The following is a 21,337-nucleotide window of genomic DNA, read 5'->3' as shown; positions in this document are numbered from 1 at the left end:
ACAAAAAGTCGATTTACAATACAAAAGTAAGCCTAACATTTAGGTAACCTATTTTTGTACACTTGATCAATTTTTTTTTATTATTTTTTATTTATTTTTTATGTACTTTTATCTCTTATGTTTTGATAATAAACATCTTCTTAAAACTAATACACATTATATATGATACAATTGGTCTTAATATATAAATATATATGTATTATATATTTATATAAGTATTCATAATATGATGCTTGTGCACTCATCTTATGTACATTCATAATATATTTTTTTAAATTATAGGCATAAAAAAAATGAATATTTGATGTCTAATAAGTAGCCTAATAACTTACAAATAATATTAATGAAAGAAAATTATAAGTAAAACTAAATAGGGCTATATGCGAAAAATAAAACTACAAATAAACACGCTTAGATTAAAACTATCAAATAATACAATTAACAAAATCAAAGTATTTAAAGCTAAAAAAATAAAATGCCACAGTCTTTAGTTACAAAATAAATAAACAGAAAAATAGTTTTTTCTTTGATTAAAAATATTTTATTGCTTTGGTGAACATTCAGGAGCAGTTCATATCATCCATTTTGAGGACAAAAATTATTTTTTTATTTTGTAACTACAACTGTTATTCCTATAACTTAGAATACATACATTTAAAAAATATATTCCAGTGTTGCTTCAGTATAATTTGTAAAATCACACACATTGAATACAAATCACACGAAATCACACACAAAAAAAAAAAAAAAAAAACAATTACAAAAACAAAATAATAACAGAAAAAAAAAATCTAATAGATTCTGATTGCACAAATACAAATTGGGTAACGTACACTGATTATGCATACTTAACTGTAAATCATTGTATAAGCAAATGTAAAAAAACAAAATAAAAATAAATTTAGTTTTAAAATAAAATTTACACAAAAATGTACATATATTAATTATTATTGTACTCGAAGCATGAGAAAACGTAGGTTTTTGTTTTTTATTCTTTTTTCCTTTTTTTTTTTAATCACGCATGTAGTTTTTTGTTTTCGAATATATACTATATATTATATAATTAAGTTACATTCATATAATGTTATATCGTCAATGGCAGATGAGGTCAACTTAGATATTTATCAATTAAATATAAATAAATTAATATAGAAATATGCGAGACTACAATTGCTAGGAATTTATGAGTAACAAACCAACCAACATTATACATAAAAGTTGATATTAAAAAAATTATAATAATAAAAATAAATAAGTTTTTCGCGAATAAAAACCTAACTGATATTGCTCGAGTTCGTTTGATCCAATCACAGTCAACATTTAAAGATTTAAATAGAATAGTATAAAAAGAAAAAAAAACCTTTCTCTCTAATTTCATATCGTAAAAATTAATTAATCGTAAAACAAAATAAACTACAGCGTATTTCATTTAAACAATTATCCGACAGACATTGTGATACGGTATCAATGTATAACAGTATATTACCAGTATAGTACGAGTCGCAGTCATGGAATTTTGTTGCCACTGGTATATTCTAAATCGCGCGGACCCGATCCGAGCCCCCCGACAATGGGCGTCGGATGAACTGTAATAATATCAGATTCGGCGATGCGCGTTCATAATGGAGTCGTTGAAAAAAAAAGTTAATAATAATAATAATACAAAACATGATAACGAGAAAAATTATTATTCGTGGAAAAACATGTAGTAGCAATTTAAATAAGAGACATTATAGATAATGTTATAGGTATGGTTATTAGCGGAGGTAACTTCACCGATGACTTGTTTTTCTCGAGCGCGGCATTGCAGATTTCGCGTCTGACCGGGTGCGGGTGTGGTGAGCACGTCGTGCGGGTGTCGTTGTTGTAAGTCTGTATACACCGTGCACTCGGCGCGAGCACACCGCATCAATCATCGACGGAAAGGCGTCGCCGCGCCATGCCCTAGTCACCCGAAGCGTTCTTTCACCAGGAACATGAGCTTCTTCTTGCCCTTGTATGCCAGCTTCATGTTGTCCAGTAGCTGTGCGAACTGCGCGTGGCCGTCATGCGCTAGTAGGAACGTGTCCCGGGCCTTGCCCAGGAACTCGATGAAGTCCGCATAGTGCCTGGGCGATATGTGCGTAAGCCGCGAGTGAGTGGTGTTCACGTACGCGGCGACCGCGGCCTCCAGCAGGACGCGCAGCGGCGCCCGTTCGTACGACAGGCCCTTCATCATGCTGCACCGCGAGGAGCTGTTGCCGTTGTTCCGGTGATGGTGGTGATGGTGGTGGTGATGGTGGTGATGGTGGTGTTTACCTGGGGACATGAAAAAATCTGTCCGTCAATAAGTCTCGTTGGCGAGTAAATGGCGGTGGCGGGAAAGGATAAGGGACGCGTGTGCGGCACCACGCCGCGGGTTCGAACGGATCAATTCGATACAATCAATTAGGGACGGGGGTGGGTTAACGAGAATCGTTGTTTTAATCCTGGCATACTGTTGGACGTCGCGATAACCGACAATGAACTCTATTAGTCCAAATCGAGATTTCGGTTTACAGGCCCTATGAAGTTACAATCGGATGGACGCATCCAAATAAAACACAATTCACGCTGCTGTCCTTTTTGTTAACGTAAATGGTCTATATGTTTTCACTATTTTTTTTTATATTTAATCTAACAATGTTGAAATTGAATTATTCATTTGAAAATTAGAATAAATATATAGACACATAAGTACACTTAACGAATTTAGCTACCTATTGAAAAGTTTCATTTATGGCTAGACATAATAATTTTTAATGAGTTATTTAAATTGTTAATTTTCCTCTGTTTAGGAGAAAAGTGTTAAAACATTTTGTCGAAATACATTATTCACTCATTATCGTCCGACAAAAGTTTATGCGTTTATTGTGTTTATGATAACACTTAAATTTCTTGATTTTACAATTCCGAACGAGAAGAATGCGCGCTGAGAGTAAACGGCGGTCGGATATTACAATATATTGTGCGTTCGACGCTTAGCCCACAACACAATAGGACGACCGGCTCGAGGATTATAATAATAATAGAGTACTACTACCTAGTGTACGGCAATAAAAAATAATAAAAAAATAAAAAAAAAAAAGGCTAAATAATAAACCACTCACTTGTATCGGGCGGAGGTAACGTATGAGCACAAGTCATGCCGGGCGGCGTCATCGAACACCTGCGCAAGATGTCGGACAGCACGGTGGCGCACTGCACGTTCTTCACCAGCAATGGGATCATGGTGGCCAACTCGTTTTTGCCCAAAGAGTGGCTCAGTGCGCAGGCCCAATGTATGTCGTTGATGGCTGGATGAGTGTCCTGAGTCAACAGTTAAAAAAAAAAAAATTAAAAAAAATGTTAAGCGAAAGTTGTCGCAGATAACGAATTATACAGTTGACAAATGGGACCGGAAGAAGAATAAAACGACTCGATCACGTAGGACCACTACTGACCTGGTTGTACGCCAAGTGGACGTTTTTCATCGCGAGCATCGCGAGCTTGTACGCACGATTCGGATATCCTCGGTGTTCCATGTACCTGGCGATCGTGAACAGCTGCGATGAAGTCATGATGTGCGACGCGGCGTCCAACACGATTTGGTAAGCAGCCTCGAAGGCGGTGGCGTCGTTCTCGCACAGCGTCAGAGCATTCAGCGCGCAGTTCGGTGGATCCTGCAAAACGGGGAACGATTACAACAAACGTATGATAATTGCGAAACACCGTTGGGTTTTCGATCCAAGGGTCAACGAGTTAACGATAGCCAAAGGCGGCAGCAACACGTAGGTAATATCTGATCTCATCGTACAGGTTTTTCCATAAAGGGACCGTCTACGTTTGACGGATACACGCACCAGAAACGGGATACCCAGTTCTTTATTTCAACAGGACGAAAACGGTTTCGATTTCTCGGTCGGTCACAGAATATTTTACGATGTCGAACAAGTGTCGTAAACATGAACAATTCCGTCGAAGAAAGAGGTACATGAAGACACGTTTCGCAGTGACACAATGTCAAGTTCTTTTGCTGTTCACGTGCAATTGCGATACATTATACTGTAGCGACGATCGACTATATCATTTTTCCCAAGGAAGACACTTTCGTTTAAGACGGTAGTCAGTCATGCACAGGTTGGAACCAGAACTATGAATATTTTACGTTACCTACTAATTATTGCGGGTATACCGCGGTATATGCTCACCTTGGACGCGCATTGAAGGGCCAAAGTGCGAGCGTAGCTTGACAGTTTCTCTTGTTGTTCGAACGACAAGTTCAACCGCAGCATGGTGCTATGCGACATGATCGTTGTGGCCACGGGTCCTACGAAAAAAAAACGCATTCGTTTAAACAATTATATAATATAATCAGGGGCGGAACTAGATGTTGGAAAGACGGGGATTTATTTCTGGGCGTAAAATATTAGAGGGTGTAATTTTTTTTTGTAATTATTAACAACTAATTTTATATTTTTAACTTTGTTAAATACTGTTAATAAGGTTAAAACTCAACAAGTATGATTGTATATTAATTATTAGAAAAAAATTCTCAAGAAGAGTATTTGATTATTGGTCTTCGATTGATAGGGCGTAATTTTAAAATTTTCCCCGGGCGTAAAAATTCCTAGTTCCACCACTGAATACAATATTGTTCCTCGATAAAGGTACGTGAAAATGCAACGATAGTAACACCATTGGCGCAACTAGGGTAAAAATCTGGGGGGGGCTACAGCCCTCCTAACAAATTTAAAATAACCTGTAGATTACCCCTACTCTTATATACCATGTTAATATACTATACTAATATACTAGTATTTTATATTCCAAGTTGGATTTACTGCAATGTGTCTTTTTTTTGTATGTGATACTATTTTAAGTTAAGTATGCTGTATGTCATGTATAACGTGGAATATTTTTGAGAACGCTAAATCGTGGTCCGTGGGGGCTAAGCCCCCCCTTAGTTGTGCCTATGAGTAATACATATTACGTGAAACGTATTCGCACAGCGTATTATACTATTTATTGGGATTGATTGCTATCCGCGTAAGTACCTGTGGCTTCTGTGGGCGTGAACAGTTGGAACCAATTTTGCATCACAGATGTCAGAGCATCCATGCCGACTTCGGTAGCACAGGTCACCAACCACCGGACCATTTCGCGACGTCGCCAGTTCAAAGAAGCCAGCGTGATGCGCATTACCTGGGAACACGGAGAAAAATCGTCTGTTAAAAGGAAATTTTTTTTTCTGAATTTTCGTCTTGGCGCAATGGTAGAGTATGTGTCGTTGAAAAATAAAAATAAATTAATAATAACACAATGCCATTTTTGAAACGGTACACATAATTGTATACAACGCATGTGTATATGAATTGTGTTTGTGGGTGTGGTATACGTGTCACATCTACGCTTAAATTTTTTATTGTAGAACAAAATACCATTTCACGGGATACACGGTTTTATATTTTAAAAACATAAAGGGAATATATTTAATCTCGTGACTTTTTTTGATTACATCTCAGCCATAACGTTTACCGTCATGATCATATCATTTGTATAATAATTATAATCATTCCTCTTTCGGACAGCTATACAGACTCTCGTCGTGTATGCGAACGCGCTTCGCCAAGAAAATATCATCAGTAATCTACATCCTATCCTTCCCTGCAACTGTCCTCGTTCCTTCTGGTGTAGAATCCTTATTTTTGTATAATTTTATCTTTGTCTATAGTCTGTCCCCTTTTTCATATTCCTACATGCAACTACTTTTCGACATCTATTCATCATTCTCACTCCTCAGTCACTTTAACTATAATCTCCTATATTTATAACATAATGAATTCATTTTTTATCAACATTTTCTTGTTTGTATTAACTCTCGTTTTACTACTCGCAACTCAATTTTAAATAAACGCTAATTATTAACGTATAAAATAACATCTACGGGGTATATTTACTCTTGTCATACAAAGTTTCGAGTTCAAAACGCGAAACCATAACATAGCACGCGTTCGTGGTGTTCGTACATACCTGTAATCCGAGTTCGAAGGCGACGGTCAACAACGGTGGGTGCCTTGGTCCGTTTTCTGGTGTAGCGAAACGAAACGCATCTTGCGCCAATTTAAACAGATGTGATGAGCTATGTATGTGTCGTTGTGCCGATGTCAGTACTGTTCTCAGTCGCAGTAGTTCTCCTGCAACGGATATATTTTCATTATTATTATTATTATTATTAGAAGGGATATCAGGAATACGCGGAGAAAAGGATAAACCAACATACCTTTGGCAGCGCTCAGCATTGTAGATGCTAGCGTACACTGTTGTGTTTCGATGTGGCCCAGAGTGAACCATCGCGGATACCGGTTCAACATCACGGAAGAAGGGTTGCCATTTGGATTGTCCGAGTCTTCATGGTCCTCCAAAATTGGTAATCTACACACAAACATAATACCGGATGTCGGAGGTTAGGCGTGAAATAAATAACAACGACACGGTTGTTGGCATAAAAATTGAATATTTAAAAAAAAAATAATCTGCAGAGTTAGAAAAAAAAAACAAATGAAAAGGAACCACAAAAATCAAGTTAGATTTAATACATTTTAAATGTTTTCAATAAAATAAACTCACATGATATATCAAGTAAAAATAATACATAATCTTTAACGTTCGAGTTCCGTATTAGTAGGGTTCAGACATTTATGAAATTGCATATTTTTTTCTATTGATCCAATTAAATTTGGACTTAGATACAAATTTGATTCATTTTCTACTGAATCATCCAATAATTAAATTTTTATTTTGCATATTTCATTAAACTTTTAAACCTTTTTTTAATAACAATCTAAATTAATGAATAGATAAATGATAAAATTATCGATCCGTATAACTGTATTTGCTCTAAATATTTTCAGATTCAAGTTTGATTAAATTAAATTAAAATCATTGTATTACAGGTCATATTGTAAAAAATTTACAATAAGTGTGTATTTAATTTACATAAGTTGATATTTTTATATTTCACATACTAATAATTAGTATATACCTTAAAAAAAATATAAAATATAAAAATATCAACTTAGGATAATTAAATACATACTTATAATTTATAATTATATTGTAATATTAAAGGTAAAATAAATTTTACTCGGCATATTTTGAGGTTTTTTTTTTTACTAAAATCCATATTTTATGTTTTTTTTTGTGCATATTTGGTAATTTTTTAGTGCATAAATGCACACATATTACAGTAATTTTAAGTGTATAAACATCCAAACCCTACTAGCTCAGTACTAGACAATTAATATAATATTATACAGAGAACGCAAGTTTGCCTTGAGAATAAATTACCATTTTCAACATAATATTATTTAAACATTTTATTTTATGTACACAATATTATTATGAAAAAAATTACAATAAATATACCGGGTACAGTTATGAAATAGATTATTATGAAAAATTTAAACGATAAAAAGATATTATGGTTTTTAATTTCCAATCGTATGAATGAAAACAAATAGAAAGCCTACGCACTTACTGTACTCGTACGTTTCTCGGAAAAATAATTATAAATCTGTTTCGGACATTTTCGGAAAAGTGGCTACACCTGAGTAAACACGTATAGCTGGTATTATACTACCAGCTGCAAAAGAAGTATCCGGTGGTACCGTGGGCTAGTAATAATTACGTACCTCATCGCTCGTAGACCTACGTCGTAGGCCAGATCAGGGTAGTAGTCGAGCAGTGCGACGAATAGGAAACGGGCGAACGTGTGCATAGGTATGCTGTCCCTGTGAACGCCATGGCCTAGGCCACTGGTTGGACCTCCTTCCAACAGCACTATGGCCTGCCGACGTAGAACACCCACAAGATTCGAATCCATATCCAGTTCTTGTAGTTTGGCTATCAGTCTGTCTTCTTGTTTGCACGCCTTTTCCTGCGAAAATGACCGGGAAGAAATCAAAAATTAGTTAGATTTTTTCCACCGCTGCTGCACAACATTGTTGTCGTTTGCAGACACGAACCAGTGAAATGGCTCGACAGGGAACAATGGAGAAACGCGAATGGGTGACGACGTAGGTACAATTTTTTCTTATGTTCGTATTTTTCATCCCCTTAAGTTTTCTCGCGATACAAAGGGTTTTTGTTTTTATTTCTACGCATCGTCACGCGAACGCAGCAAGAAGTATCGCGTGGAAAAATCGCAGATACTACTACAACACATTATATATGCAACACTTCGTCAAGAATATCATATTAACAATACATATTGGTTCCGAAATAATATGCCAAGATAAGCAGCTGTTTCATATCTTAAATAAAAAAGGTAAAGGATACCCGAACAATTTGCGTAGATTAATATTAGGATTTTAGACTACGTATCAGAGAGAGAATCCTAGATTTTAGATTTTGCTGTACAAATATGTTCAGAGCTTGGCGCCACCAAGTCGGTATGTATAGTTGAGTTTACATGAATATATAGGATTTAATATGATGATTTTGTGCGTAAATCTTTTGCGAAACGACAAAAAGGACAAATAATAAAAATAAATATTGTAGTAATAAATAAATAATATATACAATAGTTTTAAATAATTTATTAGAACATACACATATATTGTATATGTATGATAATCATTTATTTTTTTTCGCCGAGATTTCTTCTCGTCATAACGCTATATTTCGATGTTTAATCGTACATCGGATGACATTGAATAATAGCGATATATAGTGCGGAGAAAGAAAAGTACAGAAATGATTGATTCAAACACTGCATTGTATAGTATAATACTCGTTTAATAATAACAGCCAAATGTACCTAACATTTATATCAATACGATTTTATTTTACAACAAAGCGCACGTCGTCCAGAGGAATTCATATTTAATTCAATTTTCAGACGCACTCCTCCCCCTTATCAGACCAAACCGGTGTGGCTGAGGTGCGAGAATACTTTTTTTAAAATCAAAAACCCAGACACAAATTCTTCGGCTCATTCATCTTCACAATGATTTTTTCTTCTCTGCCCCCTCGCGTGTTTGGGGGTACAACAGCTTTTTCACCAACAGTAAATATATGTATATACCTATAAGTATACGTACGCATATATGCCCACGCACATATAACGCGCGTCTCACAACCGTTCATTATTCTTTTTCATTTTTTATTTTCTTTTATTTTATCTTCTTTTACTTTCATCCATAATTCAATTATTTTAATTTAGATTGTGGACCCACCACTACCACTTTAGTGTTTGCTGCCATGCGTGTAATATACAGAATATAGGTATGGTAGAAGTGGTACATTTACTCTTTTCGTTTACAACAGGCTACACACCAGCACACCTTTTTAAAAATCGAATATAAAAGAAGGAGTTGGCGAAAAATGTAGTGTCCGTGAATCTCCGTATACGTTTAAAATGTATTCAACGAAGAAAAAAAAATTACATTACGAAAAGTAAATAAAAATACCGACTAAAGACAACAAATAATCACTCTGAATATAATATTGTAACGTTGTGTATTAAGTAAAACAGTGCATGGTATTTATGCATACACACCGTGGGGATATGTAATTTATCCCAATTAATGCACCACGTACGCTTAAATGTGTACGCGAATTTAATTATTATAAGGTGATGTATACAGACGGTACGTGGAAAAAAAATACTAAAAACCTTTGTGCTTCGAGTATATATTTATTCGAAACAGTATAATTGTAGGCTTTGTATCTCAAATAGTCTAATATCTACGCGACTAGGTAATAAATAATACTCAAGGTTGGACAAACACACACATACACTTTAGGAAACGTGTTATAAATTATTAGAGTTGGTTTAGCGTTAAGTTTCACAAGCGAAATTGTTTTCTCGATAAATACAAATATGCGGACGACCTCATTTTTTCGATTCGTAACTTACGTAGTAGAATTAGCCCCCGAATTTGTATCAGGTCATTTTTATGAAACCGTTTTGAAGGAATCATTTTTTTTAATTACGTCTATGAAGTTTTTTCTTTATTAATTCAAAAAACAAAAGTACGATCTCATAATTAAGAAGGTTAATCTTCGAAAATTAATTTTAATTTTTTTTTATACGCGCCAAACTTTTTAATAGAAAATAATATATAAATCATAATTATCTATAGAGATTGCTATGACCTAGATGTAATGCATGCGCACACGTAAAACATTTAATAACGAATTTCTGCATTATTAAAAACTTCATTCTTTTATGTATTAAAATTAATGTATTTTTTCTTTATTTCTTTCTACCGATTGTCATTAATAAACGATGATGTGACGTTATTGGAAAAAATAAAAATAAAAAAATTTACTACTTTGACGCAAGCAACCGAGGGTTGGAATTGATTAAAAAGTATTATTTTTTCTCTTTTTTTCGAAATTAATTTCAGTCCACTGGCAGTCTAATAATACAAACAACGGTGACTGACAATATAAAGTGTATGTAGTTAGTTCACCACATAAAAATTCGATTTAAAGTATCGTTTTTCGATACTTTTAGAGTGCGCGTACGTTTACAGATAGATTGGGTACAGTTAAAACCGCAGGAGACCAACTGTGTATCAATGTACGAAAATATATTATAATCGCGATTTAACAGGCGTTTGACGGGTTGATGATTAGGAAAACGAGTAGATTCCGACGGGGGATAACTACTCCGTGTTTATTCGCTAGACAAGCGTATTTAAAACACCACGTAAATATTATAGATTGTTTTGTGGCAAATCCGAAGTATTGCAGTATCGGTGTAACTTGGGTGTGCGACGGTGTTAAAAAAATGTATTTATATGTCACGCATACACGAGAAAAACGAAAATAAGCAGTTTGAAAACCTTAAACAGAACGAGTTGAAAGAATAGGGGACGGACTTTCACCAATCGTATAAAAAAATCATACTTCAAGATTGCGCATTACGTAACAAAATATATCATACGACACTCGCACACGTATAATTCGATATTATACGAAACAGTTACACACACACACACACACACATACACGCGTGCATAATTGTCATCCAGCCGTTTTATTGACCTTAACGAAACTACGAGGGGGGAAAATTTATAAATATAAATGTGTTACCGTGAGTAAAAACGGCCTAAAACCGTGAACTTTGAAACCTGTTCATGGGCGTGATGTTACGACCGCCGTTTCGATACAGTGAACTTCTCTCCACACAGATAGTACGTATAATGCAATAGTGATATGTACACACACACAAACATATGCGTGCAGACTTTAAGACTAATACACAAATGCCGTATATATATACGAGGGTGGTTCAAATATAAAAGAGACTTCGTTTTTACGGAAAAGAAATAAAGTTTGGAGGGTATAGCTGCACTGGATGTTGAAATGACTTAATAGCAATTGTCTAGTACAGTCATAGTCGCGAAAAGCCCGTTTTTAGTTTATTTTGTACGATGAGCGGAAAAGAAGTTCCGAGCGAAAGTGTGCAACGTATCATCATGCGTTTTTCGTCAAAAGAAAATGTGAAACCTGCCAAAATTCTTTATCGACTGTACTAATTACAGTTACTAATTAGCGTACGTTGGATCCCAAGACTGCTCACTTTTGATCAAAAATTCACGAAATGGAAGGTTAGAGGTTATGGGGAATCGCTCACACGCGATACATTAGTCAAACTTAAAAAGGTTGGGAAACATTGGAACACCCTCCCTATAGTCCAGACCTATCGCCGTGTGATTATATTATGTACGGTCCTCTGAAAGATAAGTTAGGAGCACAGCGGTTCACATCGAACGAAGAGGTGGAAGAGTACGTTCGCAATTGGCTACTTACTAAGCCGTAAAATTTTTATAAAAAGAGTATAAAAAAATTATCGTAGAGGTAGCAAAAATACATAGTTTGCGAGGGGGACTATCTAAAAAAGTTATGATCTTGTAAAAAAAAAAAATTTATAATAACAAATATTTATTTTAGAACGAAAGTCTCATTTATATTTGAACCACGCTCGTACAATGTCCGAAATCGTGTCGGTTACCTGAGAGCATAAATACGTGTATATAATAAGTTTACGCATTTTTATGTACGTTTATGTATATTTTATATGAATTAATATATGTATATAGAAACAAAAGTAAACATAAAGCTTGATTTAGAAATATCTATGAAAATAATACGCGGCTTGTATACGAAACAATTATCCTTCCGTCCTCAACAACTGCAGATGTGTTTAGTCCAAGATAGTAGTATATTATATCCAACGATAACATTAAAATTGAATATAATAGCAGATATCCGATAAATGTACATAGAAATATAAAATTTGGTTTTTAACAATGGTGATAATCTTGTGATTAAAATTAAAAAACTAAAGGAACCATCGGTGTGCGATTTCAACTTGAAAATCGTCTAAAATGTTAAAGATACTGAAAAATACGCTGTACACCGGAGTAATGCGGCCAGATACACTGGATGTGGGGGAGAGTTGCAGTATATTATTCCGGAGCAAACCTTGGATACGGGCATCTGGAAATATGGCAGCCCACGATAATGTGTGTGTCACCATAAACGTGCGTGCGCAGTATGCTTGAAATCCGCGACCGCGTTAGCAGTTAAGGGAACCGGTAAATGGACACTGCGCCGCGAACGAGACGGTAACAACAATGTAATCATAATCCATCAGAAATGCCTATGCGAAACACGCGGCCGGGTGCGTCCGTATTGTACGCGTTTGCGAATCACAACAAAGGCCGCGCGAACGGTAATAATAATACATTATAATTCCGCGTGGTATTATATTACATACACGCGTGTATTCGCTCGTATATTGGCGAAACGGTTTCGTACCGGGGCAGAAATATTATAGCGGAGTGGTCTCGTGCTGCGAAAACGTATAACAAAAATAACAGAGGTGTGCACGTCGTTCGCTGCGCGTCGAACAGGGATCGAAGAAAAGAAATCGGCCGGTGCATAACCCGAGTATTGTAATGCGTTCCGCGTGTACTGTGGCTCGAGCCTTTGCTTACGATTTGTACGCGCACCAACTACTGGGGTTAGTACTGCGCGCATTCAAGTCCTGACATATTTTCTACACCGTTGAATGTAAAACAGATATAATAAATATATGTTATTCCGTTTCGAGTTCTGATAGAATGGCGGAGTAAGAATAAAAATACAATTACAATAAAAACGAAAAACTGCCACCCTTTGTATAAGAACTCATAAAATACGTGTCACACACACGCACATCTAAAAATTGAAGGAATAAAAATAAATACACGTGTATGAACGTATCACGGTTAACAATATTCCACTACTGTACGCGTAGTACTTTTAATTATTTTACGGTATGTAGATTTTTTTTAACCGAACAAAAATTTTGATTCCATCATTTAATGTTATTGTTTATACGTACCAATGTGTTTATAAAGTCGGAAAAATTAAGACAAAAATAAAAAAATTAGATAGAAATATAATTATGTTTGCCAAATTGAACAACGAATGATAACGTAGGTTATTTGTGCACTTGTAGTTTAAAACACATATTACGTACATGCGCGAGCACGGTACATACATTAAAATATTATTATGATTACCTTTACACGGGTGCTAATTGAACATTATATTACTGATTACGACCGTACAGCGAGTACAACACGCTTACGTGTATGTGTGATTCGTGTACGAATAAAAAGTACTAAAATACTTTGTACGTTATACCGATTTACTGGTACGGTTCAGCATATTATGCCGTTCTATTTATAATGTAATAATGTAAAAATTATAATGTAATAATATTAATATTATATTTATAATGTAATAATGATGATCGCAACGTCGTTTCGTAGCATTAAAACATTTTCGAGTTTCAATGGTCTTCTAAGCTTCGGGGAGGAGGGGACACTACGGGGTTGAAATGGAGTTATTTTTAACCGCGGAAGGAAAAACGTATACTTACGATTATGATGAGACGGGGTTAGCGAATCGTTCGGGTGTCAACGTTCGGGCGAAACAAAATATCTAGCGAAATGTCAACGGACAACAAGCGTCGGACGATGTATGTCGCGTTGACAGTTAAAATAAAACCGTGTTACAAATTGTTTCTACTCAAGACCTATTTACATACAACACAGAACGCATGGGACACATAGATGGTGGAATATTGCTCGAAGCGTACACGAACAACAGTATTGCGTTACGATTTGTCGAGACCACGTGCCGCGATCGGACGACGGGGCGAAAAATACCGGTGCGTTAAGCCTACGGGGGAAACGTACATTGAACAGAGATTTATTACCTGAGCGTACAGTCCAGGAGGCATATTACGCTGTTGGCCGAGACCGATGAGTGCCACTTCGACGGCCAGCGACAGGTACGTTTCGGAGCGATCCTGCGAACCGGCGACGGGTATGTGTGTGAGACGAGGGGTGGGCCGCAGGGTTCCCTCTTCGGATGCGTTGGCGTCTGTGCGGGAAACATCAAAGAATTAGCACACAATATGATATTATTAACGTGACTCGGCGCAGTTTCTGGGAACGACGCGGACGACGCGGTACGATGTGTACGACGACGCAGCACAAACACGTAATAGAATAACTCTACGCGATCCAGAGGGTGTCCTTCCATAAATTATTAGTGAAAATATAATCACTTTTATCCAGCTCACTGTGCATTTCGGTTCGTACGTGGGACGCGCGTCGACAGAATTATTTTTGTCCAAAACCTCAGCTCCCAGACAATAAAAACCGTTAAGAAAACACGGAAAAACGAATTTTGGAACACTCGCACGGCGTTCGGCAGAGTTTGATTTAGAAAAAGGCGGATATTGAATTTTCGGCATCTAAAAAAAAATACCCCCTCGTTTGCCGTCCACACCATTGTAAATATGTATACCGATGTGTCGTCCGCGATATTATACTGGGGGTAACGTAGCGCGTACCGAAAAATGACGGTGACGAATGAGGCACGTTTGGATCAGGAACTATAGATGCATCAGTCAGTGTGTCGAACAGACAGCCGATAGGGTCCATCGGATGACCGACCCATCCTTCGGTCCAGCTGTTGTGCAGTACGGCGGTCTGCTGGTTGGAACCCATGCCACCACCACCGCTGCCACTACCACCGCCGCGAGAACTGCTGGAACTGCTACCGCCGTTCCGGCTGTTGGTGCGCTCGGGGTACCGGTAACCGGATGAACCGCTGCCACCGCCGCCACCGCCCAGGCCGGAGCTGCTGCTGCCGCCGCCGCCAAAGCCACCGGACATAGGGCCCGGAACCCGGAGCGGCGGATGATTGTCGTAGTAAGTGCAATAGCTGTTGCACCGGGATGCCGTGCACACGTTGGGCCGCGGGGCGTCCGCGAACGCCGTACACCTATAACTGGAACAGCCCGCGCCGCCGGTCGCGTAGCCGGACCGCGAGTCATTGTACCCGCACCGGGATAGACTGCACGGGGATGAAGACGCCGAGGATGCGGCCGACGACATGGGGCCACCGCCGCTGGACGACGACGCGGACAGCCGGTCGTAGCCGCCAACCATGGGGCACGACACGCACCGGGACGAGCACGGCCGCGTCTGCGAGTACGTGTCGTATGAACACGATTGCGCAGGCCGCAGCTCGTAGCACCGAGTCGGCGGGTTGGAGTGCCGGGACGGGCACCGTGGCGGCGGCGGCTTCTGGCTCTCCTGCCACCGGCGCTGCGCGTCTAGCTGCTGCTGCTTCATGGTGCGCACCACGCACACGGCCAGCCTAAGCGCTGCCGCATGGTGGCCGTGCGACCTGAGTGCATCCACGCGGGACGCGCACGTGGCCAGCAGCTCGTGCCACAGAGGCTGTCCTAGCTCGTTGAAGCTGCCCGACTGCGTGCTGTCTGGTATATGACTGCTGTATGTGTCGCTGGACAACACGTTCTTCAGGTGAATATTGTCCCACGACATGCTCACCGCGTCCAAAGCCCTGCGAAACGAAATTAACGTCAAGAAGAGCGTACGAAAATATACCGCGGTAACGAGGTTAGGACTACAAGAGTAATTTTCTGGTCGATACGGTTCCAACCGAAATTCGATTCTTAGAGTCCCGGCGTGATCGATCATAGAATCTACGTTCAACGTAAGACATTCTATGAATACGTATACGAGTTGTGTCTGCTTACCTGTGGAATATCGTTCGGTTTATCCGCTGGCTGGTGCTCGGATAACTACTCCTGTACCTGGGACTCGATCTGCTAGACCGGGACGACGGCCTGTAGTTGACGTTGTCCACGTCCTCGTCCAAACCGTTCTCAGTGGGCGGATGGTGATTTCTCTGCAACACAACCAGACGGTACAGGAATCGCGTACATAATGCTCGGGAGAAAGAGAAAGAGAGTATTGATGTGCATGTAGAGTATGTACTCACGTCGTTGAAAGCAGGCGGCAGTGCCAACATGTCCGGGTCTTCGGGCGGACATATGTCTACGTGCGTCCACTTCTCCAGCAATGTCTTCCACTGGCTCTTGTCCTGCGCCGTGCAGTGCGGGTTGAGCACGATGCACACCCATAGCGCGCCCAGCTGGTCCCACAACTGCCGGCACTTATCCGTGATCGGCGTGCCCTGGGACTTCCACAGCGCCAGCCTGGGGTCGCACAGGAACTGCTCAGTGATGAGCGTCAGCATGCGAGCGCCGTTCGAGTCCTGGGCGCGCAGCATCTCGCGCACCTTGGCGAACAGCGAGTTGAGCTGCTTGTTCGCGTTGTAGTAGCTGCCGTGCGTCAGGTACGACCGGACCTGCTCGCATACCTGTTCCTCATCCAGGTGCCACGTGTGCTCGTCGTCCGCGCTCGGCCCAGCAGTCGGGTCCGGTGCTCCTGCGAAAACGGAAATCCGGATGGTTATATTATCATAATAACCGATTTGTGTACTACGTGGTAGTCTAGGCCCCGCGGTGGGTAAACGAGAAGGGAACCGTCGTCAACTGGACAACCAATGGCCTAGAGTCAGTTTTACCGAAATGTTCGCTGCACGCGATAATTCGCCGCCCCATCACGTGTACGCGTCATGATGGCGTTTTCCATTTAAAACCGCGCAACAGTTGTCGTAAATTACCATACGCAACGTTTGTAACAACACCATGCAGCGTTGGAACGCTTTACTACCCTCTGACGTGCTCGGAAATCCTTAACTTTCGGACGGCTGAGGTACGTGACCGTTTTCGGGTCCAACTTCGACGGTCGCGAACCCCGATGCGAATATTCTGAACCTTTAGGCGTGTATACGCCGGAACCCTAATTGTATATGTGAAACACGCAGATAACGTGATCGGTAATCGTCCCCTAAAAGGTCGGAGGCAATCGTTTCTGTAATAAATACAGTTCGCCACACCACTGGTTGATTGCACCCGTTGCATTATCATATCGTATCGCTGCCGCGAGTCTATTTAACGCATTTTCGAAGTCTCTAGACACACTGCACACAACATTTGACACGGTTTATCATTACATAAATCGATATTAACCAGCACTATAATGTAGAGCCGTACATACCACCAGAAATAAACCGCAGAATACGCCATGGATATGTGTACGGTATCCGTATGGTGCGAGAATTGAACAAAAGTTATTCTCCGGGTAAACGCGAATAATACCACGCATCGCGCATATATGCCGCATGTTATAGCGATGACTGTAGAATGTGATACGCGAAATATAGAACGTTAATGCGGAAAGAAAAAACGAAATAGAAACCTGTTTGTTGTGGTTCTCATGACAATTTGATCAATTTCACTACAGAAAAACTAAAAAAATACCATACAATTTTATAAGTATACGAACGGGGAAAAAACATATAAACTAGCTGTATTTGGTTCGTCGGTAACATAAAAAAAAAAAAAAATGATAAAGGACCGTTTTTATACATATATACTTGTACTATTATTGAGATCACATAATGTTCGTATCGTTGACAGCGAATAGAACGAGTTTGAAAACCGTAATAAGTGTGTATTACGATATATTCTTATGTATGATTTTTATATAATTATTTTTTTATTATGACAAATATGTAGATATTAGCAAACAACTATAAATGGACAGTCGGAAAAACATATACAATGAGTGGCTCCGAGGGAAAATTAATTACGCGCGTACAGCTATAATGGAAATAATTCGAGACACACTGTCGTAGAGGAGAAAAAGTAATCGGAGGACGCGACGACGACGGAAGCAAAAATAAAAAAATAAAACAGAAATAAAATATACGACGAATAAATATTTCCAATAGTCAACCCCAAATACTACAGTGTACGTTTCTTCCAAGTGTGGTATAATAGTCATTTTGTCGGCTTCTCGAATTGATATAATAGCTCCGAGACCTTTGGGTCACCTAATTAAATCTAAAAAAAAAAAAAAAACGTAGGGAGTAGAACGAGTTTGGCTTCTATACGATATAATATGTGAAGTACATATACTTATTTGCTGCGTACGACAACGTCCGTTTGTCGTTTTCCACTTAAGATATTATTATTATGTACATTTTATCGAATACGAATTCACCAATTTGACCGATGTACGTTCTGTATATAGTAATCTCGTAGGAACCGTATTTTTTTATTACATACTTAAATAGTCCTATCGTATAATAAAGTCCTATCGAACGATATAAAATACTTTTTTTTTGCTTTTTTTTATGTCCGAACTGACAACAAACAACCTATCCAGCTCTCTGCTCGGCCTTACGTCTACTTATCATATTTCGGGTACAGGACCCCCGAAGAATGAAGTAGAAAAGTAATTTTTTAAGGTGGAATCGTTTCAATACCGTGTACACGTACTGCATATTACCACCATCACTCCTGTATCGATTTATATACATTTGATCGGTCTATACCAAATAATGGTATACATCAAAATGTCGCATGAATTTCGTTCGCCGCGAATGACGAACAATTTGAATAATTGTAATTATTGTTCGGATGTGCGCGTGGTGCGTGATATCCAAGAAGACGACGTAAATGAACTGTACAACAAAGTACACCACCTTACGCGCAAACTGATAGAGACAGGATCGCAGTTAAAACGACTGTTTTTCCTCTCACCTCTGCCCGAAAACCGTGAAGACGCGAATCCTCGAGTACATTATTTTTTAATATTTTTTCTCGGCCGCGCCGGTTAACGGTTGACGATGGAACGCGAAAAACGAATCGATGTATAACGCGGCCACTATTATTATACCCGTACACAGCTACCATACGATATACTCCGACCACTCGAATTTTTCTATAAAACATTTTTCGTCGTCCCACCGTTAATTTCGTGAACACGGTGCTCCGGGCGAGTCGCTCGCGCGCACATGCACACACACACCGGGTCCGGCAATAAATCAAATCCACCAGGAATTAGGCACGACCCTTTTTTTTGGTGTAATGATCTACGGACAGCGGCGGTGTACGGTAATCGATTTCCAGAACGACGATGCGGTCCCACGGCTTTATGACGTGCCCGTTTGGTTGCCTATACGCGTGTGGCGGCTCCGCAGCAGTGGTACGCAGACGCGACGGCCACACAAAGGACGTACGCGGCGGCGGCGAGATATTAATTGGTAGGGAAAAAAAAGTGACGGGACAACCGGTTTCATATTTTTCCCCTTCGTTTCCCGCCCACGCCCCACAGAAACGTATATCTCCCCCGAGACGTTGGCCCACGGCGATCTACACAATATTCTCCTTCTCCTCGTCGTCGTCCACATATCCCCTACTCAAGCTCTATTCTCCGTCCTCCCTCCCACCATGATTACGACGAACAATACGATCGCCACCACACGAAGAAATGTGTACTCGTAGCGCACAACCGCTCGAAAGGCGTTGCGAGCCACGGAAAGAGAGAGAGAGAGAGAGAGTGACGCAAATCCAATGTTTCCTATATATTATTACGGTATCATGATTGTACTACGTAATCGGTTATCATCGGTATTATTAGCCGCAGTATAAACATATTTTTACGGGACGTACCACGAAAAACGGAAGACGTGGGATTATCGAATACCGAACGGACACTTGGAAACCGGTCAGAGTGGCCACAGATCTATAAAACACAATGCACTCACACCCACGAAAAACCTACCCTGTTGGGAACGTTCGTATGTTTTAAACACGATCGGTGCGGTTATCGACTGCCGTAACCCCGCGAGCCACCGCCGTCAAAACTGATTATTCATACAGCACGTATCCTGCTCGTCCACGGCGCTTATAAAATTGAACACAACACATGCATATTTACACACGTGCACGTGAAAATCGATTTTCGTCCGGTTCGTTCTCTGACGTATTTGTTATCGTTTTAATAAGATCCACAAGGAACTACAACGATATTATTCATCGCGCGTTCCCAATGTATTATCGTTTAAAACGAACGCGGGTGACGAGGAGTACTGCTCGGATAGCAACCGACCGCAATAGCATTATAGAAATGATTTTGGGTCGCGAAAAACGGTGATCATTATTACGTATTCGTATATTTTTTAAACGGGTCGGCTATACATGCACGAGAGAATATTATTATTACGACGCCGACAACGATAATAGCCGTGCCGTGCCAAGATTAATACGAGGAAAACAATGGAACACCGGATATTACAGTTAGTGCAATTGCTTGTCGCGCGCGCGCGCCTGTATTTATGTATAATATGTACACGGTGTGTGCACGAGGTCCCGTTCACTGCTGCTGCCTCTCGTGCGCCGCCGGTACATATAATATTATAAAATACTTTGTGCGCCGCATAACGTATAATACATCTGCACGATAAACGCGCGCGCGTTCGATTTATACGTTATACTGTGTGATGATGTTATACAAGTTCAATTAAAGCTAAGTTGTATACACAAGTTCATTTCATTACGTCGTCGCGTAAACCCATTTGGTTGCTGGTGCCGGTCGGAGGAAATGGCGTTGACGAAATATAGAACACAATATAATGATAAAAAATCATTTTTTTTTCCTTTCCTTTCCTCTCAGTTTCCGACCGATGCCTGCCCCCCTCCCACCACTATCTTTCTCACTCATCATTAGATACCATACACATTACAACACTAATCAACTAGAAAGTGTAACAAATTATATACATATACACAGCTACTACGTACACTTAACGTTACTAACCAACCGGCGGTGGTCGTATGGCGACGAGAGAAAAATTTACTTTTCTCGTTCGTTTTTATTGTTACACGAAAAACATACAGATGCACATTACATACCACCACCATCTTTGTCGTTATTTCGTTCAACATACGCCTACCGCTCGGCGAACTAACTACCGGACAGGTACTACTCCGGCGGTTATCACCAATGATTCACAAAATGTAATAACGTTCATTTCG

The 21,337-nt window shown here is 39.5% G+C and overlaps 1 protein-coding gene across 2 annotated transcripts in view; it reads right to left on the bottom strand.

Moving 5' to 3' along the window:
- Window positions 1–1,672: 1,672 nt before the first annotated feature.
- Window positions 1,673–21,337, bottom strand: part of LOC112679757 (zinc finger SWIM domain-containing protein 5-like) — a 58,607-nt gene continuing 38,942 nt past the window's right edge. Inside the window, exons 5-16 of one of the 2 annotated variants that reach the window (XM_025549668.1) lie at window positions 16,387–16,835; window positions 16,142–16,293; window positions 14,927–15,945; window positions 14,285–14,451; window positions 7,692–7,936; window positions 6,281–6,432; window positions 6,031–6,194; window positions 5,055–5,202; window positions 4,209–4,327; window positions 3,462–3,680; window positions 3,129–3,327; window positions 1,673–2,316 (exon numbers count right to left, since the gene is read on the bottom strand). In XM_025549668.1, the coding sequence (XP_025405453.1) occupies window positions 1,949–2,316; window positions 3,129–3,327; window positions 3,462–3,680; window positions 4,209–4,327; window positions 5,055–5,202; window positions 6,031–6,194; window positions 6,281–6,432; window positions 7,692–7,936; window positions 14,285–14,451; window positions 14,927–15,945; window positions 16,142–16,293; window positions 16,387–16,835 (3,401 nt within the window). In that variant the 3' untranslated portion in view covers window positions 1,673–1,948. The remainder of the gene's footprint in view (window positions 2,317–3,128; window positions 3,328–3,461; window positions 3,681–4,208; window positions 4,328–5,054; window positions 5,203–6,030; window positions 6,195–6,280; window positions 6,433–7,691; window positions 7,937–14,284; window positions 14,452–14,926; window positions 15,946–16,141; window positions 16,294–16,386; window positions 16,836–21,337) is intronic. The other variant, XM_025549669.1, reaches the window with a different exon arrangement.

The sequence above is a fragment of the Sipha flava genome, unplaced genomic scaffold (assembly GCF_003268045.1).
Source record: "Sipha flava isolate LNK unplaced genomic scaffold, YSA_version1 167_pilon_pilon, whole genome shotgun sequence".
Taxonomy (NCBI): Eukaryota; Metazoa; Arthropoda; class Insecta; order Hemiptera; family Aphididae; genus Sipha; species Sipha flava.
This window is presented reverse-complemented; position numbering and strand designations above follow the sequence as displayed.